This window comes from Pholcus phalangioides, unplaced genomic scaffold, assembly GCF_987345545.1.
Source record: "Pholcus phalangioides strain wild (caught in Gottingen) unplaced genomic scaffold, Ppha-v1.0 ptg000014l_1, whole genome shotgun sequence".
In the NCBI taxonomy this organism is placed as follows: domain Eukaryota; kingdom Metazoa; phylum Arthropoda; class Arachnida; order Araneae; family Pholcidae; genus Pholcus; species Pholcus phalangioides.
The window spans coordinates 10,193,624-10,221,241 of record NW_028301607.1 but is presented as its reverse complement, the minus strand read 5'-3'; the positions used below and the strand labels follow the sequence as shown (position 1 = coordinate 10,221,241).

General features: G+C 40.3%; 1 protein-coding gene across 1 annotated transcript; it reads left to right on the top strand.

The window, feature by feature from the left end:
• Positions 1–765: 765 nt before the first annotated feature.
• LOC149078119 (guanine nucleotide-binding protein G(q) subunit alpha-like) lies at positions 766–27,618 on the top strand. The gene is made up of 9 exons (XM_089241707.1): positions 766–1,056; positions 5,810–5,970; positions 6,125–6,306; positions 11,983–12,137; positions 16,098–16,226; positions 18,160–18,289; positions 21,742–21,895; positions 25,594–25,701; positions 26,889–27,618. The coding sequence occupies exons 2-9, from the start codon at positions 5,853–5,855 to the stop codon at positions 26,969–26,971; spliced, it is 1,059 nt and encodes a 352-aa protein (XP_089097833.1). The 5' UTR covers positions 766–1,056; positions 5,810–5,852; the 3' UTR covers positions 26,972–27,618.

Below are 27,618 nucleotides of genomic sequence, written 5' to 3'. Positions count from 1 at the left end.
AACGAAGGCAACGTGACTTTTATCCTTCAAATCAAAGAATAAAATTAGCTTCCCAACTGAGAAATTATGTTACGATAACTACGATTACAAATAGGAATAGTCATCTCACATATTTGTCATGTTTTTTTATTTTCACTACAATGAAGTGGTGCTTCATTTCTCGCAATTGGCGACTTTTCTGTGATTTGAGCACGAGTTGGCAACTTTGTCTACCTTTGGCATAATTTTTGGCGATAATTACTAATGTCCCGTATTTCGAAGAACAATTTCTCAGTATTTTTCTCGAGAAAATATGGTCAGCCGATAGATGCTATACCTCATCATGTGTTGTTTGAATGACGTCGCTAACACTCTAGGGTTGTGGGATTTTTTTGTCTTTCTTGGCCTCAATTGAAGAGAAAAAAAAATTAATATTCACACATTTTTTTGGATGACCCATAACAATTCCACCAGATATTTTTATATTTTCGTGCATATTTTAACGAGTAGAATTGGTTGTAATGTTTTCGAAGCTTTTTGAGGACACCCTCTAACCCTTCCCTTGTTAGTGAGTTGGCAAGGCTTTTATCGATCTATCTTGTCTCCGTTAATCGCTGCAAGAAATGACGCCAAAGAAGTGGCGCCAGTTGGAAGAAGTGACCTTTTCTGACAGCTACGCACATGCGCATTCTGACAAATGCTTTACTGTCACGAGACGCTTCCGATCAATGAAGTTCTCTGTTGCCGCCAAAGCGCTTAGGTTGCTGCAGTGTTTGTTTTGTTTGTGTGTGCGCGTGCGTGAGAGAGGTTATTAACACGGACGTAAATAATTCACCAAAGAAAATAAACAAACATGATACACTTTCTCTATGTTGTTCAAATGTGGTTTGAAACTCACCTGAAGTAAAAGTTAGAACCAAAGCTGGGTAAAGATAAAGATTCTTCAACCGCTTTGGATAACGAGGACGTATGACAGTGGTTCAAGAAAGCAAATTCACGTGTATCCCGTCCCATGGTCGGAAGTGAATCTTACACAACCCGTTTGAGCAGTCCTTCAATCAATTGTTAACTTTCTAAGTATGTACTACTTCTTTAATATCTATCATGGGCAATACCCCCTCCCTCCCTTCAGCGTCAATAACAAAGCTGATTGCTCTAATGTATATGCATATATGTATGAATTGGCATCATGATCACGCTCCCTCAGCTTCAGGGTTGACCAAAAACCCGGGTTTTTTTTTTCATGTTTATGATACTAGAGCATGAGGAAAGCAAATTATATGCTGTAGCCTTCATAAATATAACAGAACCTAGTTATGTATGGCAATTATTTATGTAGTTATTAGAACAGTGGTGGCTTGTTATAGAGAATTATTGCAGGGGGGCAAAATCGTTTAGCATCATATGACAAATGGGTTTATGAAATGGGTTTTTTCAAGGTTTTCCCCCCCTCTAACCCCTACAGTCGATATTGCATTATAAATACATAGATTTATTAACGTACTAGCTATGATACCCGGTGCTGCCCGGGTTTTCTCCAATTACTGAGAGGATTGAAAAAGTGATAAACCATTACGAAGGCATATAAACTATCATGCATAATACTGGCATCATTAAAGGAATGACAAACCACATTGTAAAGGCAAAAACGTATATTACTGAAGGGAGCATCCAGCCCCGCGACATCAAATGCAAGGAAATCACGTGACTCAGTGAAAACAAAGTTCCCGCCTGGCAATTTGCCCATAAAAATGTACAGTTCAGTCTCTAAATATTGGGTTTTAAAGATTAAAAAAAGGATAGAGAACTCATTCTAAAGGTGAAAAAAGATTAAATTATTTATTTCATTAATAATGAAATAATTTCTTTCATTAATGCTGGAATCATTTCCTTCATTAATTATTATTTCTTTTATTACTTCTGCAATAATTTCTTTGCAATTGTGGGAAATTTTGAAAGTTCATCAAGCAAAAGAATTTTTTGAAAAAAAGAAAAGAAATTAATGCAGTACAATACTTTTCTATTGTAAACTACTTGATTAAGTCTTTTTCCCCGCTAGATGGCAGCAGATTTTCTGGAATGCATGGGAAAAATTTAGTCAAAAGGGAAATTTTGCTGGAAGAGGTTTCCATCAGTGAGTGAGGTCGTCTTTACCTCGGCTCTGGTAATTGAGAAGATGTGGTGTTAAGGGAACCATATACCCTATAATCCTAAAATGTAAAAACAAAGCATAATGCTACAGTGAATGAAAGAGTAGTGATCGTCAGTAATTTTCGGTGCTTAGAAACAAGCCCTTTTCGAGTTTGTGATTTTATATTATAGAGTAGATGATTCAGTTTGAGAATGATGTTAAAAAGATATTGATTGTCTTCTTGCTGCCCCTGCAGCCTCGGTAGTATTTGCAGTTTCCATTGTGTATATAGTTCAGGATGCGGTATGTGCATGTGTTTTCTTTTTGTTTGTGGTTGAAGGTGTTTTCCCTATTAAAGAGACTGTAATCCATATGGATGAGAGGGTTTTGTATTTGCATATGAATAGGTTTTCAAGTGCAAGTCTTTTTCCCAGGTTTCCTGGGCAATTTTTCAATTTCTATTCGAATGTGATAGTCGGAACCCATATTTCAAGAACTTGCACGCTATAACTATAATAATGTAAGCAGGTTTTAGTTGAGCGCCAATCCAGATGGCGCTATAGTCATAAACAAAAACCACAGCTTGCCTCGTTTTATAGCGACCTAATTATGATCTCAGCCAATTAGCACAACCCCGTGTTAAAAACCTATGTGTAGAATGGAATAACGCGCCCGGGCTCTTTCCCGTTGGGGATGTCCGCTCGTTACGGGATCCCGGGAAAGATGGCAAGAATCTCGGAATGCCCAATCCTGGGCATAGGCGTAAACTTGTATCCGGTCCATGGGCCCGAGCCCCCCCCTCCCCAACATTTGCGACCATCTCCATAGTCACCTATGAAAATATTAGGTTTGAGCTCCACCAATATTTATGAGCTCTCAATGTTTTCGATAACTTTACGCCTATACTCCCGGGTGCGTTTTTGGTGCTGGATCGCGGGAGAGGAAACTGTCTTCCTTCGAATCTCTCTTGTGGATTAAGTGGGCCCTAGTCCGCTTGTCTGTGGCCCCTAATCCTCTTTTTTTTTGTGTTCCTTATTTTGACGCCAGAGCGTTTGACCTTTAGGGGAGGGTGGGCCGCTCCATTGGTTTGTGGGTGAGCCGGTTTGTGTGTCCGCTTTTCGAAGGTCAAATTCTATTCCAGGTATAAAAATCTGTCTTTACCAGTGGTTCTAAACCTTTGGAAGCCCGCGGCCCGGTAGGATTACTTTTTTGAGTGGAAGGCCCGGTCATAAACTCGACTAACGGGAAATAAATGGGGAAAAATTAAAAGTGATGAATCACTCACGGCCCGGTTTGAATGATCTCAGTACCCGGTACCGGGCCGCAACCCAGCGGTTGAGAAACACTGGTCTATACAAATGACATCCTCTTTAATAACTTCGCTTTCACCTTGGGAAAGAAAGTTCTTGGAATAGAACTCTAAAGACTTCGCTCTCTACAATCCCCCTCTGATCTTCAATGACTGTAATAATTCTACCGACCGAACTCTTCACACACACCTCACCCCCCCCCCCAAAAATACGTTAATAAAAAATGTGTGAATAATTAAAATATGAACCTCATTATCTCATATTTTACTCGTATTACATCACATAAATTTAATGAGAAACACAAACCACTGTTTTCCTATACCCAGGTAATCAGTACTAACTCATGGTCCCATCCGTGCACGGCCCGTGGGCCCTCAATGGCAGAGGCAGAGAGGCTTATGAAAATTAGATAAGATAAAAAATTTCGAGAGTGAGCATGCAAATTGGCGGGCGGGCATTTCTAGCCTGGAATGGGGAAAATCACACCGTAAAGGATCCCATGATGGTCTCAAGACCATTATAACAGGCAACCCAATCCTTTCATAGGCGGAGATTGACTTGGAAGTCTGGAGGACAAGGTCATTATTGCTGGGGGGCATGATGATGATGATGATGTCAATTCATCTATACATATATACATACATTAGATCAGTCGACTCCACGTTTGACTCTGGGCAACTCCCCCACGCACCCCGTATCTCCGCCCATGAATCCTTTCTTTAACACGTTAAATTAGTGGAGTTTTTCGCCTACCAGTTTTCTTATTTGGCCAACCAGTAAAGGGAAAAAATGTTCTATGACTCCCGTCAAGAACATTATACAACACAAAAATATTATGACTCTCGTCACACTGTTGGATGCTCTTTGTTCAGATATTGTTCAACCAGTTAATATGTTGGATACTCACTGTTCAGATGTTGGATGCCCTTTTGGCCACCAGTTTGAATTTATTATAAAATGGCCTGCGGCTACTCGTGTGAAGAAGTGGGTCGAAGCCAAAATATTGTCAACCGGATGTTTTTCCATTTTTCACTTAGAATCATATGCAGTAGAACCTAGCTTATCTGGCACTACTCGGACCAGATCCATTTTCTAAGAGTCTATTCACGCATACCAGCATTAGCCTCAGATGCATTCAAGACATTTCAACCAGGCCTATAGGTACACATCCTTTTCGGTCCGTATTCGTGACACGTCAGATTCAGTTCCAGATACACTCCAATCATGTCAGTTAGGCCTCTCCACACCTACATCAGTTTCAGTCCCAGATGCATTCGATACATATCGGTCAGGCTTATCCACAGGCATCGGTTAAAGTCCCAGATGCATTCAAGATGGGGCGCAGTAGCCCAGGTCGATAAAATGCCTAAAGTACCAAAGGGTGTTTGGGGTGAGTTCGATACCCTGTGTTTGTCCTTGTCAGAAACTTTCCTGAAGCAGGGGTACAAAAGAAACGGGGACATGACCACATAAAAATATTGCTATCGCAGGCAGTCCCACACCCAGGAGTTTGGCGCACCAACCTCTCGGTGTGTATAAAAAAAAAGCTGCCGCTCGGAATCGGCATCAGTCTGATTAGCCCTCGTGTGCAGAAAATGACCGCGGTGCGACAAAAATAATCAATGCATTCTAGACATATCAGTAAGGCTTATCCACAGGCATAAGTTTCAGTCCGAGATGCATTCGAGACATGCCAGTCAGTCAAGAAACAGACAACTTTGATACAGTGCAGAAATGAATTTCCCAAGTATATCCCTCGCTAAAGTAAATACAGGCTCATCGAATTGCGGGTACGGATCGCCGGGGTGAACGGATGGGAAAAGTGGTTTTGACAACCACTTATTTGACAACCACCACCTGTGCTAATAATACAATTTTTTTAGTCGGCATGGGAGAGGGCAATCGGATCCCCCCCCCCCCATGCCCCCGGTATCCTCTTACGCATCTTCAGCAAACATGCTGTAATGAAAGGCTGGACAAATCTGAGGTCACTATGATGAAATTTGTGTGGGTTCCTGGAATTTTCTATGTTTGGAAAATTAAATTGGACTTTGAAGACATGACTCAATTCTTAGGCCGGTATTACACCATAAAAGTTTGATAAAATCCCTTTTATAAAACTCAAAAAATTCAACCAATGAAGCTCATAGGTTACATTCGAGCAAATGCAACCGATAATCTTATTGGTGACATTTTTCAAGTTTTATAAAATTACTTTTATCAAACTTTTATAGTGTAATCCCGGCCTTCGGAAAGGAATTACCTGCGGACTATCAACTGAATTTCTTTCTCCCCTTCCCCCGTAAAAGCATGTTCGAATTGATGTAAATGAAAAGTATTTTTAAATGTTCAATTTATTTATTTTTTTTGATTTGTTCATCGTTCTTAGGGAAATCCATAAAGAAAGACATTTTTTCATATCGAAGGGTTATATGGCCTGCTGCCTGAGCGAGGAATACAGAGAGCAGAAACGCATCAGCCGCGAAATTGATAAGCAGATGCTTGAAGACGAGAAAAAATTGCGCAGAACTATGAATTTTCTTATTTTAGGTTTGCTTGTTTTTCTTCATTTCTTCCAGAGCAAAATTACTTTTTAGTGCCCCGATAATTTCAGTTATCCAAGTTCAGTTATACATCTGTGATTGTTCATATTTTCTCGTTGGAAGGGTTTTGATTCATACTTTTTGATTCAATGAAATTTCAGGACCCAGCAATTCGGGAAAGAGCACTTTCATGAGACAAATGCATTTATTCCACGAATCTGACTATGATGAATACAAGAAAGGATTCGTAAAGCATGTGTATCGAAATATATTTATGATCATCCAGAGTATGGTTGAAGCTATGGAGTTGCTGAATATACCGTATGGAGACGCGTCGAATCAGGTATAAAATAATATTATATATGCATTGCAACTCACTTTAGGATAATGATTCCTCAATAGTCATGTTTTCAACTATTTTTCCTCCATGAAATAAGAGATAATCTACACCAGTGTTTCTTAACCTCTTTAAGCTCATGGCCCCCTATGGATCACATTATTTTCTCATGGCCCCCCTGTCCTATCCAGGGCCCCCTCATCCAAGAGTGAGATACTTTCTATTTTTTTTTATTATGAATGAAATTTGAATAAATCAGATCGGAATCCTGGCTAGGCACAGATTCAAATGGTGGATTATCATCTCTCACAGGAGTCAAATTATAAGGTAAAAAGCGGTCTGTATAAAATACGGTACGATCCAACGAACGTGCACTATGAATTGACCCCCCCCCCCCAACACGTCAACCGTTGCTCTGGCGGCCCTCCATACTTAGCTGGAAGTAACAGCTTACATATGAAAATCATAGTACCAGATCCATATCTGCAGTCCCCCTCCCTCCATTATAGACATGAAGACCCGGGTCATGCCCACATAGACCCTGGGGTTAAGATGCCCCTGGTTCTATGGACCGATCTGAATGAATTCTGAAAGTAGTAATATTTTTCAACCATGTTTCACTTTTAAAGCTTTTCTTTCCATAGCTCTCTATGACTCCCTTCACCACCTGTAGTGGATCACCTTTCTTCTGATTTCCTCCCGTGGCTCCCCTAGAATATCCCAGGACCACAAGGGGGCCATATGGCCCCAGGTTGAGAACCACTGATCTACACGACGAGACTGAAAAAAAAACCCCGCACTATTAAAAAACCAATTATTTTAAAATTAATCAATTGCTATTTGTAATTTTATTTGTTAATTGTTGTAAATTTCGTCTCCACGAACTAATTAGTGTTTCAATCAGTTTTTTTTTTTCACTATGAATATATTTTATTCAAGCATTTCATATGGATAATTTAATGCTAGAACCTCTCGTTATATAATAATGCATATCTTGCAACAATGGGAGTGATTTAGATGGACTAAGATTTTTTGGTCTAAATTGAGTTCGATTAGAATTTTAAGAGCAAAGCTCAAATTGTATTGTCTTCACCGTGGACCATGCGCGGATCCAAGAGTAGATGGGGGGAGGGGGGCGATGGAGTCGTTCGCCCCTACCAAAAGCCTAAAAATAAGGAAAACATATCCAGTCCCGCAATATACGGGACGATACAACGAATGTAATGGTATGTCTTCCTCCACTGCATTCGCAGCTGATGGTGTCTGCTTTGGCTTTATTCACAGCTGAAGCTATCTGCCTCCGCTCCATTCACAGCTATAGATGTCTCCTTCGGCTCCCTTCGCTACTAGAGATGTCTACCTCGGCTACATTTACGGCTGGAGATGTGTGCCTTCGCTGCATTCTAAAAGGCCGGAGATATCTACCCCTACTCCATTCACAGCTGAAGATGTCCGCCTTCGGTTCATTTGCAGCTGCAGATATCGCCTCGGCTTTATTCGCCACTAATGGTGCCTGCTTCGGTTTCATTCGTAGTTGAAAATATCTCCCTAGGGCCTAAGCTTTAATCTCATTCGAAGATATCTGTCTAAACTCTTGCGTGGATCCGGGGGATAGGGGGATCGTCCCCGTCGTGCAAAACACTTACCACCCCTACTGTTTCGAACCGGTGTTTGAAAACTCCCGCTAACCTTCATCCCAAAACATAAAAGTTAGTTCCCTGAAAACTAGGAACCAGTCTTTTGTTATCAACCTTACCAGAAGAAAAGTTACAGTGCAAACTCACGATACGATGATCACTGGAAGAAAACTCGTTCTCCACCGACCGAAACATGTTCATCAAGATCCTCAGAACTAGTAAGAACTAAATCCAAAACAGCAGTATCCCTAGTGGCTTCTGATACGTGCTGGTACAAAAAAATTTTCGAGCACCAACTTAAGACTGATCTCTAGCTGAAAGGTTCTCCTAATCGATACCCGGGTGATTGAATCCCCTAGTATGACAGCTCTGTTTCCTACACATGTAGGAAATTTCATCATGAAATTTGGCGATGTAGTTTGGATCCCTCTCCCGTGCATTGTAACAAACCAGTATCAATTAAAATATTATATAGCATAGCTGCCAACTTTTGAAAATGGAAATTAGGGAGATTTTCGCACGGACCCGTATTTTATACTAAAACCACTTCCTAATAAATACGAAGGGAATTTTTCCCGGTTTTCGGTTTCCCCTCTTAAGGATCACCGCTGTTTCACGGCCAAATAAAAATATCCCTACAAATAGGCTATTTTATTTTTTTTTAACCGAGCACAACTCAGGTCTATCGCCATAGGCAATTTTCTACCTAGTGAGTTGTGCCGGAAGTGTAATTGTGTGCACCTAACAGTCTGAGTGCGTATCTAGTGTTGTGTATGATTTTTTTTCAATGCTGCCATCTATATCTCAGAAGTGAAGTGAGTGATGTATCGTGACTGAATATTTGTACTGTTTGTAGGTCTGTTGCTCTCTGTGGCGAGACTTTTTAACGGGGAGATCGGCTCGCATTTGCGCCTCGAAGTTAGGAACCACAGAAAACCAACTTCAGCCGACCACCACTGTGGTGACGGTGGGGCTCGAACCCGTATGACCACTCGACCACCACAGCGGCTACAAATAGGCTATTTAAATAACGGATTTTGAACCCCTGCTTAACGGTCATACTCAGATAGGGTCACGGACACCATTTTCGTCATTGGTTCCATTGGCCTAAAACCCCTGTACGGACACCAATCTTAGCAATTTTGGTTCAAATTATGCGTCTGATGGCTGGACCACAGTGGGGACTGACACGGGCTCTGAGGAGATCCCTCTACTTGACAGTGGTTGAGCCTATGATAGCTTATGGAGCTTCAATATGGCATTCTCCCAAGGTCCAGATGTTCAGACGGCTCGATTCTATACAAAGACCCTTCCTTCTATATATCTCTGGTGCGTATAGAACTACACCTACGAATGCTCTTCAGGTGATCTTGGGGCTCCCGCCATTATCCCTCAAGATAGAATTCCTGGCAAGAGTCACACGTCTTCTAAAGCTTCACAAGCCATGTCCATTGTTAGAGGAAACATTAGTCCCGGACGCCTTCGAGCAAAAAACTATAGGCTGGACCTCGCATCCTGCAGAATCTCTGCAGGCCAATCAAGTATTAATAGAATCTTCGGAGGATGATACACCTGAGGAGAAATCCGTCGTATATTACACGGATGGCTCTAAACTGGAATCAGGTACAGGAGCTGCCTGTATAAAAACCGTGGGAACGGAGATCGTGCATAAATGGGCTGCTAAACTAAAAGAAAATAATTCAGTATATCAAGCTGAGATGCTCGCTATATTTACAGCAGCTCTGGATGCAGCCACAAACAGGAGGCAGACTGTAATAAGATCCGATAGCCGTTCGAGTATCCAGGCCATTCTAAACCCGCTCTCTGAAAACGCAATGGCGAGAAAGATAAGGAGTATACTTGCATCTCACCCATCAATACGCATCTCCTGGGTAAAAGCCCACAACGGCCAGTGGGGAAACGAGCTTGCGGATGCGGTGGCCAAAGAAGCGACCAATACCGGAGTCTTTTACGACGAACTCTTATATCCAGCTTCTCACGCAAAATCACTCCTCTGGAGGGACATGATAGCAAATTGGCAATTGCATTGGGATATGCCGGAGGCGTCAGGAAGATCAACTCACGAAGTTATAAAGAAAGTAGATACTAGGAGCAGGGGCTGGTCACGAGAGCTCATCTTATTTGTCACCGGTCATGGGCCTTTCCCAGCAACCTTACATCGCTTTAAAGTGATTGCCAGCGATAAATGCTCTTGTCTTGAGCCTGGCACGCCCCTGCACTACGCCACATGCTGTCCAGAAACGACACCCTATCACTTCCGTTCGCCGACTGCCCATCTACACAGACCATGGATGCTTGGGATACTACGTCGAGAGGAATCAAAGGAAAAGATGAGAAAAATGATGAAATTCCTTGAGGAACATCCCGAGAAGATAAGGGATCCGTCTCCTCCAGCTCCTGCAACTCCGGTACCAGCGCCGTTAAGGAGATCGCCGCGTCTTCACCCTGAAAGTGCGCTGGTGGCACTGTTTGCGAGCGAGGAGCAGGATGAATCCCAAACCTAATTAATGACGTCTCGGAGAAATTAGGCTGACTGTATTGAACTGCCGGAGTGCAATGAGGTGCTCTGCCCTTCTTGTCATTTGATTCAATCCTTGATCAATCAAATTTCTGATTGCGCCTTTTGCGATACGATTTTTATACAACTTTCCATGATTATTTATTATCCGTGCCCGTTGCACTTTACTTTAACTTGATTAATTTGATTCTTCGATTTACATAATTTTTGATTTCTTTGCACTATATGTAATCTTTGACGTATCAATAAATTTTGGTTTTACCGGAGATGCCCTGTTTCCCCCCCTCCGGGGGGGGCGAAGTGCTTACGTTGCTTCTTGCGACAGAGCCTGGGTGTCTCGCGGTTTCTCCAGTTCTCCAGTTCACGAGATAACAGCACAAGTTCTGATATTTCATCCCCTATTCGGCTACTTTTCGTGAATTTTTATCTTGAATTTTTTGTTAATGTTTGGCAACTCTGATGTTAGTTTTTGCTGGTTGTGATCGTGCATTTTACGTGATTTCAAGCTGTTTAATATGGCTTTTAATAGTGGATCCTCGCTGTTTTTTTCCCCCTCTCACTAATAGAAGAGATTCCGAAGGGGAAAAATCGGGGTCATGGAATACAGTGAATAACGTTAATGGGAGTTCATGTTCCTGTAAATGACCACAATGTCGGCAGGATACCGGCATGATTCATTTTGAAGCAAGGGGAATATTGACAAAGCGAATGGCTGAAAAACGGAAAGCCAGCTATGAAACCCCCCCCCTTTTACGGTCTTGAATATAGTGTCCACAAAAGAGAAAGTTTTCTTGTACTATGTTTGTCAGGGGCCGTTCAAGTATTACGTAAGCATATTTTCAGCCATTTTTGACCCTTCCCCCTTGTCAGCAAAAGTAAGCAAAGCTCTGACCCCTCCCCCCTGTAAGAAAAATTTCTACAGCAGCTTAGAATATTTCATATCTTCAAAAAGGGGTGGTTGATGACGTAAGCAACCTTCAAACCCCCGCCCTTGTCATCAAAAGTCAGCAGATCGGAAACCTCCTCCCCCCCCCCCCATCGCTGCTGACATAATACTTGAATGACCCCTTGAGAATGGGTCAGCGTTCAAAAATATTTGATTAAAATTAAGATAGATTTAATCAGTCGATTAAAAAATGTTTGATTGGCCAGATAAAAATTGTAATCGATTCCCAGCCAGGACCATCATTTCCACTTTTTCCAGGGGGGGGGGGTGGCAAAGAACATGTACTCAATTTATGTATATATATATATATATATATACCATTTTTAGTGTATTTTCAAAAGCCGGGGGGGGGGGAGCAACGAAATGACGGGCCTGTTCTCAGCCCTACATTAAGAGCTTTCCGTCAATAAAAAATGCAAATATTGTGTTGCAACAGGACAATTTGTCATTTAGTTCTGGAGATGTGGTCTTTATTTTCTAGAATTACATTTGTTCAGAACCTTGTAATCAGTCTTTGAAATGATAGATACGAATGCAACTTGTTTGTCTTTCCACTACAGGAAAATGCTGATCTTGTTCGCAGCGTGGATTTTGAAACGGTTACCACCCTGGAGAAGAAATACGCCGATGCCATAAAGACATTGTGGAACGATTCAGGGATTCAGCAGTGTTATGATCGAAGGCGAGAGTATCAACTGGCAGATTCTGCTAAATAGTAAGACTCCCGTTGGCACTTGAATACTTTGGACCTGTCGCCTGAACAGACACAGGCAGTTGTTGAAATTTTGCAGAAAGAATAAAGAAAATCAGGGAAATTGTAAGCGGGACTGTGCGGTAAACGTTTGTTATTCAAATAAGAAATTTAATTTTTTATCTGAAAAGAAACCCCCCCCCCTCTCCATGCTCCGTTTAAGTAATAAAACTGATCAAACGGTGGGCAACAGCGAGGAGAGACGGATCGTCATTTTCTTTTCTTCTCGAACTTATGTCTCTATGCCAAAATATCGAGACGTATCAAATCCAAGACGTATAGATTTTTGGCCGTCATCGTCCTGCTCCCCCCCCCCCCCACACCTTTCCGCCTGGTCTGAAATTTTCTGAAGGAAAAAATAAAATCAATGGATGGTAACATTAGATAAGCTTGATATTGTAAGAGCGACGTATTAATTTTTGCAGATTGCGAGATTAGTACTTCCCAAAATCTACTATATCAGTGATTCCCAACGTGGGCGTTAACGCCCCCTTGGGGGCGCTGGAATGTTCCAGCGGGGCGGTAGAAGCTACGGGTATAACATGGGATCCTATGGGTTAGATTGCGTTGGGGGGCGCTGGGAGAAAAAAATTTATGAAAGAGGGGGCGATGAGACAAAAAAAGTTGGGAAACTATGTACTATATCATTAACATTATTTTCCTCTTTGTTGCCAACTTATCGGGTGAGTTCGAATGACCTTTTCCATAACTAAGAGCGCGGATTATACGCAAGTAGAATGCATAAAACTGTATATTTGCTACACATTTATCAAAAATTTTAACATAAGCAACATTACTGATCGAAGCCTGAAATTCATCCTAGGCTGAAATTTCAGCAAATTTCTAGTAAATTTGAATAATTTATTGACGATTTATCATAATACTAGCTGGAGATTACACATAATCACCGGTAATTGTGAGAACAAGATTTATTAAACTTACAAAAATGGTTTGTAGCTATGCATAATATCCGGATTTATCAAATTAATTAATTTTCAATAATTTCATTTTCGTAACATATATAGTGATTCTGTCTTTTAGTTGGGAATTTTTTTTTTTTTTTTTGTGGTTTGGCATCTGATGCGAAATTTGAGGAAAATGACGCCATCGAGGGTGCGTGCGCAGGTTTCCTCCGTTGCTTTGCATTCGAGCATAAATATGCAACCGATAACTTTATAGGTTGCATTTTTCAAGTTTTATAAAAGAACTTTTCTATAACTTTTATAGTGTTATGCCTGCCTTCCATATAAAAAGTTCATAAAAGTTCTTTTATACAACTTGAAACTGATAGTTGTTTTATAAGACTTAAAAATGCGGCCAATAAGACTCTTATCAAACTTTCACAGTGTAATCCAGGCCTAAAAATGCTTTTCAGAGTGGTGGGGGGGGGGGGGTCTGTGGCCTTCGCTCTACTGACACAAGGCTTCCGTGGAACTGAAAAGGTTAAGAACCACTGCTTTATTTAGTTAGGGTTACCAACCGTCTTCCTTTCTGATGTCATTTCAAGCGTCCTCCTAGGTTTCGGAAAATTCTCCTTTCCGCCCTCCTATTCAGGTTGTGGTGGTCGAGTGGTCATAGTGACAGACTCGCATCGCGAGGATCCGGGTTCAAACCCCACAGTCGCCGCAGCGGTGATCGGCTGAAGTTGGTTTTCTGCGGTTCCCAACATCAAGGCGAAAATTCTCGCCGTAGAGAGCAACAGACCTACACAACGGTATATAATTATTCATTCATTACACTTCACGCACTGTGAGTTGGCAGGAGAGACTCATAGTTTAAAAAATTGATGGCAGCACTACACATATTACAAGCATTACACGGAAACAAACTTCACTATACATACAGACACGTTCCAACATGTACCAATTCGTTAGAGGTTCCGCAGAGGAATATGGACGAGGTGCATGTGTCTGGTTTAGTAAGTATCCCTTATGAGCCGCTGGGCGCAAGTGAAACTTTTCTCCCTATTCATTGGGTTCAGCTATATCCACTTTTAGTGAAATGACTTGTACGTTACATCGACTTTATGGCTGTCTTCATGGGGAGAACGACGCGAGTGATTTGATACTTGCGAGCACGGGACAAGGGGAGGCGGCACACTACTATTAATCTTCCCGATACAACGCTGCTTCTTTTGAGGTAACGGAAGCAAGTCGCTTTGCATCCGTGCGGGGTTGTGAGCGGTGCTATCTATAGTAAACGCACAAGTATTTCAGTGGCTCCACCGTCACTTACAAATATGGGGTCGTTAAAGTATTACGTCATCATCGATGTGGGGGGGGGGAGGCTTTCCAATTTGCTGACTTTTGATGACAAGGGGGGTTTGGTTAATGCTTACGTCATCAACCACCCTTTATGAAAATATGAGACATTTTTAATGGCATCTTACCCGGTGAGCTAAAACCGAGAAAAACCTTTCGATAGTTTGTGGGCACTTGAAGTAACATTCCCCCCTCCTCCCCTCCCCCATTGATAAGTACCCTACAGAGCCACTTTAGTGATCTCTAAATGTTTCGCGGATCCAGTAGATCTGGAACTGTGCCACGCATCACTTAAATAATCTGAGAATGTGCCGCGGGTAATTTGAGTGATGTAGAACCGCACTGGGGGCCATTTAAGTGCTCTAAAACTACGTCACATGTCACTCAAGGGATCTCTAAATATGTCACGAATCGCTTAAGAGTTCTGGAACTGTGTTCCGGGTCATTTAAGTGATCTGAAAATGTGCCACGGGCCGCTTAAATATTCTGGAATTGTACCACGGGGCATTTAAGCGATCTGTAAATGTGCCGCTTAGTTCATTTTTACAAAATTATGTTTGAGGAGGGCCGGCCGCATCAGATAAGCCCCAGGGCCATATTTGGTCCGCGGGCCAAGGACCTTTATATGATTTATCATTATATGGCTTAGAGGGTGGGTCGCTATGAATTTATTAAAGATAAATTTTGCGTTCACATAGCCTTCAAATAGCCGCTGTGGTGGTCGAGTGGTCATAATGACGGACTCGCATCGCGGGGACCCGGGTTCGAGCCCCACCGTCGCCACAGTGGTGGTCGGCTGAAGTTGGTTTTCTGTGGTTCCCAACTTCAAGGCGCGAATGCGAGTCGATCTCCCCGTTAAAAAGTCTCGCCACAGAGAGCAACAGTCCTACAAACAGTACAAATATTCAGTCACTACACATCATTCACTTCTGAGATATAGATGGCAGCACTGAAAAATCATACACAACACTGGATACGCACTCAGACTGTTAGGTACACACACTTACACTTCCGGCACAACTCACTAGGTAGTAAATTGCCCATGGCGATAGACCTGAGTTGTGCTTGGCTTGGAAAAAAAAAAAGCCTTCAAATAACATTGAAATTAACAGAAATTGATAATAACATGTAAAGGTATTGTCTTCCGAAATTTCAATTGTCAAAAATATATTTTTCTGCATTAAAAAAATAAATTTTTGATCGTGAGGGAGGGGGCCCCCCTCCCCCCCTGCGTACGTGTCTGATCCTACCAATATGCGTTAGGATTCACAGGGGCAGAGCTGATGACGAAATTTTGCTGACAAGGGGGGAAGGGGGGTCAAAAAATGGCAAAAAATTTGCTTACGTAATACTTGAACGGCCCCTTTTCGAATTTATTTATTTTTTTCATTTTTCAGATAGACCATGGATGAGCGAAGGCATAGACAAGGGGGGGGGGGGAGGGTGTATAAGCTCAAATTAAACCCAGCGAATACACTACTGGTGGTGGTGAGTGCTAATAGGTTGTGTAAAATATTTGAAGTTGGTGTTATAAATACATATTAATGAAACCTCACTACAACGATTCTCGATATAACGGTAATAATATTTCTTCTTGGTCCGCAGATTATCGTTATATAAAGATTTGACTGCATATTAACTATATGTCATAATTACTTTACAGTTTTCTTAGTCATATAGACCGAATTTCTTCGAAGGACTACACACCTATTATGGAAGATGTACTTAGAGTCAAAGTGCCGGCAACTGAAACTGAAGAGTACATGTTCGAACATGCTGGTTATATTTACAGGTATTTACAAGGTATTTATGTCACTATCTGTTTAAGAGGACACATCACGTTTCCAAATGAAAATTTGGAATTCATGTCATAAATGAAAATTTCTTATCTGCGTATATAAAATTGATTTTCTGTCTGTGCGTATGTTCTCTATACAAATCTACGATTTTGGATCAATAGAAGCCAAATTTTGCATATATACCAACTGGGACCCGACTTAAACGATAGGCTACTTTAAAAGTTTGTGAGACCTGGGCAAATGCCCGAAATGGGCGAAAAACTGTCGGACAACAATGGTTTCTCGGACTCAACAATCACTTTCGGAACGTTTACTTTGGTTACCGTGGTTCCCTAGCAGTGCGTTTCAGATATGCATATGCCTTTACAATGGTTTGTCAGTTCTTCACCGCTGCCAGTGTGTATGTATCATCAGCATCACTTTGAGGGACAAGCAAAGGATGATCCCTCCATAGAAATCAGTGTCAAAATTGCCGATTTTACTGTAGAAATGCTGGAATTTGGTGGGGTTTCCTGCCACATGAATAATTTTAAAAATTGCTTTGAATTCTCGATTTTTGAAATATTGAGTTCGCTTAGAGATATACGAAGCCCTGGAGATTAAATATGAAGTAATTCGCCGGACCTGCTTTTCAGTTGGATATTCATACAAAATAACATTGATTTCAACCATTTATTTACATCTTCTCAAGCTCGAAAATGAAAATGTGTCTGTATTGTCTTTTAATATTCAACTGCATCAGTTCATACAGTTTAGGTTGTTTTAAAATTAGTTATGGGCCCATAAAGTACATCGAAGAAATTCCACAGCTTTAATTAAGATTTTTTGGAAGCTGAAATAGGCAGAAATAGATAACTTGACGTTCAGGGGGGGGGGGAATTGGGGAGGGGAATCGAAATACTTAGCGCCCCCTGAAAAAGGAAAAAAATATATTTTCATTTCTGCGTTTCTTTAAATCTAGATTTGTTTCTTTCATGAAGTCGCGCAGGAAGTCGCCATATATTGGTTAACTTAGACACGGTTTGTATGTCCCTTAAAGAAAGAGAGAGATATCACGTGATCTGAAAAGCCTCATTGAAGGAAACCCTGGCAGCGCCGGGTATTATAGCTAGTCATTCTATATTTCTTGCTAAAATTGCTTTAATGACAATGTAATATAGATATAAATTATATAATAACAATTTCAAATCGCTTGGTTTAAAAAAAAATGTGTTTCAACAAGCTTAGCGCGTTATTTATACACCAAAAGGTGCCGAATCGGAATGGTAATTTTTAATAATATTTTGTCCCCTATATCTCAACATTCCGTTGAAAAGTATTTTTACTTGTGCTCTGTAGGCATATATCAATAAATCGTAGCATGCATTTTACTGTGCGATTTTATTTTGGCAAAAAAAAGTTGCAAATTTGTGCCACAAAAAGATTTATATATTTCTTTATTCATTAATAGTTTCTCAGAATACAAAATGCAATCCATTCATATATGCCAACAGAGAGAAAAAAAATGGATGGCTTTCAATGAGATTTGAGACACGGGACAAGGAAATGGCCATTCCAATTTAGCGCCTATTGGTGTATAAATAAGGCGCCAAGCTTGTTGAAACACAATTTTGAAACTAAGAGACCTGGAATTGCTATATTAATACTGAAATGTGATTAAAAAAAAGCATTTTTTGCAAGTAATACACAGTAATAAACGCTAGACAAACGTATTCAAATAAGGGGAAAATACAACCAATTAATGCAACTCGATGTGATTACCCATGTAAGACGAAAAAGGTAGCTATGGCAGCTGTTACTGCAGTTTCCGCTGCCACGATGGCAGGTTACCACGATTTAAATAATTACAATAATAATTAGGTTATCAGAAGAATATGAAATCATTTCAGTTAATGATAAGTGCATATATATTGTTTCTAATTTAAGGTTTGTTGTTGCAAGTGAGCAGCGTTCTGAAAGAAACAAATGGCTACAGTATTTGGGAAAGAATGCATGCTTAATATTTTTTGCTGATATGAGCGAATATGATCAAGTTATCTTTGGATCTAACTATAAGGTAGAACACACATTATAATATTTCTGTCGATTGCTATTCTATAGATTTATTAAATCATGAAAATCTGTTATAAGTAGATCATATTTTACTAATATTTGCATATTAAACCAGAAGAAAAAAAATAATTTTACAGTTGAACTCTGTTATAACGACCGCGATTGTAATGACACCGTGATTATATCGTCAAAAACTGATAGTTTCGACTAATTCTCGTAGAGATTAATGGTGACGAACCTTGCTTATGAAGTTAATGAAAATGCAACGACCTCGGATATAACGAGAAATTTTTAGTTGTTATTCCGTATTATTTATGGCTAGCATATCCTTCGCTGCCTGGGTTTTCTTCTTATGCTGGGAGTAATCAAGAAATTAAAAACCATTGTAAAGAAGTATTTGTAAGAGTATATATAAGAAAGTATAAGTAACATGTCACAAACGCATTGTTTGGAAAAACCACTGTAACCGAAGTAAACGTTCCAAAAGTGATTGTAGAGGCCCTCAAACCATTGTTGCACTAGTTTTTCTTTTTGTCCATTTCGGGCACTCGACCAGCTCTGACGAATTTTTGAAGTAGCCTATCGTTCGTCTGGGCTCCACTTGCCTTGATAATGCGATTGCGTGATGGATATGTCCTGGTGGAATCGCTCACTGTGATCATCGCTGACATCATCTAGATTTCCTTTTTATAGGGAAAAAATCCCAATGTGAATGAAGAAAATGTATCTTCAGTGACATATTGCAACCAAGAGCTTTATAGTTCTGAAGTAATTCCTCCAACAAGGTCCTTATATTTGTCCGTCTTGTTATTTCCAAGAAAGTTCTGGACTACTTTCTTGAATGACTCTCATGCTGGTGTTTCCCATTTAGGGTGGCATCGAATTCAGGACCGTTCATTAATTCTCGAATTTGAGGGCCAACGAATATGCTTTCCTTGATTTTAGCGTCACTGACTCGTGGAAATTTGTTTTCTAGAAAGTAGATTCTAGATTTGTTTTCTGAAGACCGAGTACAAGAGCAATGGCTTTCAAATCTCCGCAAAAGTGCCAGGCATGTCTTTCATACTGAACCATCCGTAATAAAACTTTCATGTTTTCATATGAGCATCGACGTCATTGCAATAGACTAAGTCATCTTCCTTCGAAAAAAAAGGTGCTCAAATTGCTTTGGTCGAGGAGCAAAGCTTGGACATTTTAGTCAGGAATTGCCTGGAAAGGGTGAAAGGGACTCGTAATTCCCTTGTCCCCATGGCTAGCACATGATCAGAGGTACCTCAACAGAATCTTGATGTACTATTCCATAATATTTAGTCAGATGAGTTAACTTTTAATATTCATAATACCTATTATTAGGCTAAAAATGTTGATCTTCCAAGTATAGAGTATTAACCCTTTAACTGCCAAAAACATTTTTGGCCGGATAAATTATATATATGCACAAAAAGTTATATATATGCACAACGTAAAGCACGTAAAATTCCAAAATCCCCAAATGGGAATCGTGGCAGCTAATGGGTTAAGGCTGGTTCATCTAACCCACAACAATGGAAAATGCAATTGCGGAAAACTGGTGCCTGATGGACGATTTCTGACGACGGATTCAGAATCAGCATCGGAAAATACGTAAGAAACAGTACTCAGCGTCCAAGAAACAAAAACCTTGTTTACCAGTGCAACCAGTTTTTCAATGAATCTTGTATTGACAAGTGGAAAGAACATTATATGTATCCCAGGACCGTCTTAACACATGGGCCCATCAGGCACGGCTCGGGGGAGGGGGAATTCTTCTCGGGTGCTCCATGATAATAGGATCAGGTGCTGTGATTAATAGCAGGTACCGCTCGGTCAAACGCTTCATCTTTCCCCCGTGGAAATTCGAGCAATTGATTAGGGTCACATAATTTTCGGGGACCCTCTGATTAGGTCGTTTCCCGATGCCTCCTCAGAAATCGGATTTATGATTTTGTCACCTGTGGGTAATACGAAATTCGTCATTCTTCACCCATTCTAGTCTAGTTTCCTTGACCTCCCATTCCTCCTAGATTTTCATCCTGGAATATAGCTCGCTTAGCCCCATGCGACACCATAAATATGCCTCTGTGTCTAAGTCAGTCTTTAGGTCGTTCATACACTTCCCACTCTCTAGGTCACTCTTTTCATCCCTCGCTCAGGTCACCAGTCCAGTCTTTTGATTATTCACACACGTGCACATTGTTTTGGTCGCTCACATGCTTGCACACACTCTCTAGGTCAAGGTTACCAACGTAAAACTTCTCGTTGAACCCTTGATGATAATGAGGCTATTCCACGGAGAACTCAAACAAAATTTTGAATATTTATCAAAAACAGAGTGCGTCCCTACGGTCGTCTCATGGCTCCAGGGCTTAGGCACGGCCTCTTAATTTACATATTTGTTGTCATGAATCTTTGTGCCGTGGAAGCTCCTACGCCCGGGTGGGAGGGCGTAAAGGTGGCCCGAAAGTGCACGTAAATTCTCTGTTGTTCCAGATTCCGCCTAACTCTTAAGAATATCACTAGTGGATAAAAAATTTCCCAAAAGCATCGCTTTTATAATTTATTGTTTTCTGATGAAACGGAAAATGACTTTAGTACTTCAGCTCATGGCCCCCTATGGATCACATTTTTCTCCCGTGGCTCCCCTGTCCTATCCAGCCCCCCCCCCCCTACTCTCATCCAAGAGTGAGATACTTTCTATTTTTTTTTATCGTGAATGAAATTTTAATAAATAAGATCAATCTCTGGAATCCTGGCTAGGCACGGATTCAAATGGTGGATTATCATCTCTCACAGGAGTCAAATTATATTGCAAAAAAAACGGTCTGTGTAAAATACGGGACGATCCAACGAACATGCACGATAAATCGACCCTCTCAACACATCAACCGTTGCTCTGCCGGCCCTCCATACTTAGCTGGAAGTAACAGCTTACATATGAAAATCATACCACCAGATCCCATATATAGTGCAGTCCCCCTCCCTCCATTATAAACATGAACACCCGGGTCATGCCCCACATAGACTCAAGGGTTAAGATGCTCCTGGTTGTATGGACGGATCTGATGAATTCTGAAAGTAGTACTATTTTTCAAATATGTTTCACTTTTAAAGCTTTTCTCTTCACAGCTCTCTATGACTCCCTTCACCACCTGTCGTGGATCACCTTTCTTCTGATTTTCTCCCGTGGCCCCCCTAGAATATCCTAAGAGCGCAAGGGGGCCATATGGCCCCAGGTTGAGAACCACTGGTCTAGCACACTCGTCTGGCATATGAGAGTTTTGTAGTTTGATTCGCCCCATGGACGCAGTTGAAACGAATTTGCGAAAATTTTAAAATCTCATTTTTTGTGAGGCCTCGGACCATACGGTAAGATGGCCTTGGTTAATTAAAATCTTGGTAATCGAGCACTAGTAAGTTTTTTTTTTCATTTCTCCGTAGAATCGTATGGAAGAAACTGTAGCATTGTTCAAAACCATTATCGCGACTCCATTGTTGGTAGACGTACAAAAAATTCTCTTCCTGAACAAGAAAGATTTATTGAAAGAGAGAATCATGGTTTCGCATCTCGGTGATTATTTTCCAGAATATAAAGGTGAGTGAGTTTTTTGTGATAACTTATCACTTATTCCTTCTTGTTTCACACCTATTACTTACTAAATACACTGATAATTATTAATCACACAAGAAAATTAATGACTGACTCGTATGGGTGTTCAGAACACAAGGTTAACAGTCCTTGACGCATTTTAAATATTGATAAAAAACTGAACCACTGGACATGAAAAAGCGTGGTTTGCACTAAAATACTTATCATAGCCTAGAGCAGTGGTGCTCAAACGTTTTGAAGCGCGACCTCATAATGACCAAAGAAAATTATCTGTGACCCCCTAAACAGGCTGAGCATGTGTCCCGGTTTTTTGCCAGTAAATGTGCTGTCAAAGCACTTTTCATAACGCTTGTTTCGATTTTGATTAGGCGATATTGACTTCCAAAGATATTCAATTCATTTATAATATCATATAAGTATTTACTTTTTTGACGTACTTAAGTGTCCCTTATGCAAGATGCAATTGTAGTGAGGCAGCACCTCCTGGAAATACTAGAAGGCCTCCGCAGTCTGCTTGTGACGCCGCTGTGGTTGTCGAGTGGTCATAGTGACGGACTCGCATCGCGAGGATCCGGGTTCGAACCCCACAGTGGTGGTCGGCTGAAGTTGGTTTTCTGTGGTTTCCAACTTCGAGGCGCGAATGCGATCCGATCTCCCCGTTTAAAAAGCCTCGCCGCGGAGAGCAACAGGCCTACAACATTACAAATATTCAATCATTACACTTCACTCAGAATTTGAAGTATAGATGGCAGCATTGAAATATCAAACACAACACTAGCTACACACTCTGACTGTTAGGTGCACTCACTTTGTTCGAGACTCTGCCACGAAGCTCGGCTGGAAGGGATCTCGGCAACGGGATAAGTCCGGTGGCAGAGCCCCTGGCGTTCATTCAGTCAGCTTGTGACGTCAATAAGTAGTCCCTCAAAATATTCAGGGAAAAAAATTCCCTGCTCGTGCCAGTATCGTCGTCGTGAAGAAAAGAAATGCTCAGAATTAGCGATTTCTATCCTTCACACTATGCGGTATTCGTGAGCCAATCAGGAAGATTCTGCGCCAAAATAAGGGGAAACGAAATAGGATGCTGTGTTTCAAAATGTGGCAAACTTGCTAGGTAGTCTGAATGACGTTTATGGCAAACAGTGCAGAGGCCTTCTATCTCTAGGAGGTGCTGAGTGAAGTAGGTGTGAGGTCATTTTGATTTTCTTGTACAGGGTGATTGAGAAAGAATAATCCAATTTCAAAATGATTCTACTCTTGAAATCGACCCATAAGGAAACCAACTTCAACCAACCACCACTGCGGTGGGATTCGAACCCGTATCCTCGCGATCCGAGTCCGTCACTATGACCACTCGACCACCACAGCGGCAGCGAATTGAGACGACTACTACTACTACTAAACCAGACATGCAACTCGTACATATTCCTCTGCGGAACCTCTAACGAATTGGTACACGTTGGAATGTGTGTGTATGTATAGAGTGAACCTTCCGTGAAGTTTGTTTCTGTGTAATGCGTATTATGTGTAGTGCTGCCATCTGCAATCAATTTTTTTTTTTTTTTACGGAGGCAGAGGATGACCAACAGTTAAGAATGAAGCGGGCGGATTTATTTTGAATAGATTCTAATTTATCTATATTGGAGAGAGTATAGGGGTCGCAGATTTCACAGGCATATGAGAGTACATACAGGAAGGATGTAAGTTTGGAAGCAGAGATGTCTGAGGTGAGTTTCTGAGGTTCCGACGAAGAAAAAAGAGTTTTTGGAGACAATATGAAAGAGGCAATCAACATGGAGATTCCAACGGAGGTCGGCAGAAATAATTACACCCAGATATTTATAATTAGGAATTTCGGTGATCAAGGAGTTATCGATAGTGTAAGAAGAAACGAGGGGAAGTCTTTTGCGAGTAATTCTCATATAAAAACTGTTTTGAAGAATTAAGGGATAATTGCCAGGACGAGCGCCAATTCAGAGACAATGTTGGGGTTATTTTGGAGAGATGTTTGGTCGGATTCGTTGTGCACTGTTTGGTAGTTGACGCAATCACCTGCAAAGAGTCTAATATGGCAATTGGTGGAATTTGGGAGACGTTAATATAAATCAAAAACAATAATGGCGAGAGGACCGAACCCTGGGGCAACCGAACACCTATGAATGCAATTCAGTTGAATAAAATAATTTTAATAACTTTTTTTCTGTGCCTTGCCTGTATATTTTAAATACGAATTCTAATAAGTTCTATTATAGTTATAATATTAAGTGTTCATATACAATGCAAGTCAATAATTGTAATAGAAAAAGACAAACAAAATGTCTCCCGAATTTTTCTTTCTAATTGTAAAACAATACATGTAAGTTACGAGTTTCAAATGCTTGAGTAAAGAGAAGCGTGTACGCGGTAGGACCCGGACTGTGACGTCACGAAGATATGCTTCAGGCTTGTAGGGCTTTGTCCATACCGTTACAAGACGACTGTGACGTTTTCTTCCCTTTCATCCTATAACTCGGCCAACAGAATGGGACCATTAGTTGATGAATATGTCTCAATCTGAGAATCTCAGGACTAAGTGTCTTAATGACAATAGCCTCCAGATGGTTATATATAGGAAGAAACGATGTCTCTCTCTCTGCTAGGGCTCGAGTGGCGTGGTGGTAGGATTCTCGTGTAACACCGTCTAGGTTGTTGTCACGGTCCCGGGTAAAAACTTTAGGGAGGATGTACCTATAACGAGCTTGAGGCGACTACCGATACTTCATTTCCAATCCATCACATTAATGTCAGTAAATTTCAATATAGCGATATGACCAGAGTTGGTGTTTCGTGAAGTAGTACACGGTGAGCAAAAAGTCCGTAGAAACTTTAAACATTCATAAAAACCGGAGAAATAACCGAAATAAAAAAGCTTACTGGTGCAGCACTTGCTGGACTACGAGAGTACTCCCCTGAAATGGGAGAAGTTGATGGTTCCAATCCCCGTCAGAGGCATGTGACTTCCCCCCCCCACCCAACATTCATCTTCATCTCTGCTTGGAATCCAGACTCTTGTACTGTCCTGAGGATCCAGGTTCGAACCCCGTTGACGGCACAGTGATGGTCAGCTGAAGTTGTTTTTCTGCGGTTTCTCAGCTTCGAGGCGCGAATGCGAGCCGGTCTTCCATTTGTAAAAGTCTCTCCGCAGGAAGACAGCATGAACACGAAACAAGCACACAATTCGACAACATAACTCCGTTAGGACCACACATACACTCAGAACATACATTCCGGCATGTGCCGATTCCTTAGAGATTCTGTACAGGAATGTGTACGATTTGCATGTACGCTTAAGTAGTAGTAGTCTCTTGTACTTCTCTCACATGAACAGCGAAAAGTGACATCGCGTTTTTCTTTAATGATAACACCTCTAACGAGATATTCTTTATTCGTCGTAGGTGGAGTTAGTCTCGAAAGTCTGGTGGGCGAACATTGATGATGATATCAATTACATGTATATTGGTCACCCGTAAATATCTTTGATGCTTAGGGGGGTCCCCCACCCCCCACCCCGAGTTTGGGGGATCCCCAACCCCCCGAATCCCTGTTAATTTATCGATCCGCAGATTATCGTTATATCGAAGTTCCATTGTCCTTAGTTTTACTGATCATGTGATTAGAAATTCTGATTTTTTTCATTATCACAGGACGTAAACAGGATTATAAATCAGCCAAAGACTTCATATTTGATTTGTACTTTCCTCATAGTAGGGACTGTAGATATATACCGTATATTAAATGCATCTGTGCAACAGGTAAGTATAAGTCTAGAATTTCATGGCATGCCCGTTAATTCAGGAAGGGTGTTTTAGGAATTCATTTGCAGTTTTTTTCCATACCAGTTCAAATTTAAAATAATAATAATAATTTTAAATAAGATTGATTCAATGAAATCTCAACCTTTTTGCTTCATTTCATGAACTGAACAGTTTCCTTTATATTGCATTAATTTTTATTCAACCATATTGATGTCATGGTATTTTGTCATGCACGCAAGCTGTTTTCAATGCGTTCTTATTTTTGAAAATTTACAAAAAGTTAAGCGTCCAAGATGATATGTGAAACTTTATACACGGATTAGGATAGCACATATAATCAAGAACATGAGTAAAACATTTGAAATAAATCAATGGTTAAGGCATCCGACTACATTGAAAACGTCATTTTGGAAGAAAATATAGGTTTTAATTTTTATAAAAGCCCTACTTCTTGTGATTCCAAAACAAGCCTTGTTTTGTTTATATGATGATTAGAATCAAAGTTAAGTTCACTTTTGTGTTGCGTTTTTACATACAAGCAATACGCGAATAAAGTCTTTAAACGTGTTTTACGAAGAATGCTATTTTTGACATTTTACTTGGCTTTGTGACATGATTTGTACAAATTGATGCATTGCATCATTACGAAATTTTAATGTGATATTTTGCTATAAATTGTTGAGGTTATGAACCAAAATCTAAGGTCTATCACATATATTTTTTGAATTACAGTGTTTTATAGACAAAATGTAGGATGAAATTTCAAAAAATTCACACGTACTTAAACAGATTTTGGTGTAACTTATGAACATGTCATGCAATCCTTTAAATTTTGGTTCATAACCTGCAACATTACTAGCTAAATGCACTGTGAAAATCACAAAGGATTTCATTGATAAAATTTTTTGCAATCGTGTTTCGAATATCACATGAATTTTGCCTAAAATTTTACATAAAAACGACTTTTTCATAGCAAATATATTAGATAGACCAAAATTTGTCACTGTTTTCACCATTTCGAGACACTTTCTATCAAAAAATGTAATTAAAGTTCACTCCAGAACCATTTTAAAGAAAAGTGACAAGAAAGGTAGTACGTAAAAGTTGTTGAAAATATTTATATTATAATTATTATTATTTGAAATTCGCACAACTTAATATTGCTTTTCCACTGTATTTTTCAGATACTGAGAACATCAGGTTTGTGTTGGCTTGCCTGCAAGATCATATAATCGCGCCTTATTTTAGGCCACCACCTAAGCGTTAATAATTCGTCGAATATCTTTGCATTGAAATTTTACCAAGAAATTATCATCTTATACAATTTCTGGTGCCAGATACGCACTGAGATATATACTGAGAGATGAGAATCTTCAGCACTGGTGTTCATCAGACGTGTCTGAAAAACTGGGTTTTTTTCAGAAGCTTTATTGGATCAGTGTGTAGAAATCTTGAATTCGTTCGATATCTTCCAAGTTTTTAATAGCGAAACTACTCAGATATTGTAATTCTGTTCGGATTTCTACTGTTGATTTTACCCCGATTACAGAAAAATGTTTCATTTCAGGACTAGCTGAAGGATCATATTTGCGAAACAATGAGTGTCCGTTTGTAGAAGAACGTGTCGATTTGGCCAAATGATCCTCGAAACTCCTTCAGCGTTTCGAGGTAACGAATTGTAATTATAAATGCAAACTGGAATTACTATTACACGTTCTAAATGTAAAGATTTTAATCCTTTTCGTAAAAATCAAACTGTAAATACGTTCACGTGGACGGAAGGGGGAAAAAAAAGCTGGCAAAATACGAAGGATCGAAGGATTTTTTAGGATTTTTGCCATGGTTATGTGAGCAGTTAATTTACATTGAACTGTAAAAACCAACTGAAGAAAATAAAAATTATTTCATCCCTAA

Excerpts from the sequence above, each read along its gene's own strand:
- LOC149078119 (XM_089241707.1), top strand. The coding sequence starts at position 5,853 with ATGGCCTGCTGCCTGAGCGAGGAATACAGAGAGCAGAAACGCATCAGC. Across the intron at positions 12,138-16,097 it reads CTGGCAGATTCTGCTAAATA|TTTTCTTAGTCATATAGACC; the intron begins GTAAGACTCCCG and ends ATTACTTTACAG. Across the intron at positions 25,702-26,888 it reads TAAATGCATCTGTGCAACAG|ATACTGAGAACATCAGGTTT; the intron begins GTAAGTATAAGT and ends TGTATTTTTCAG.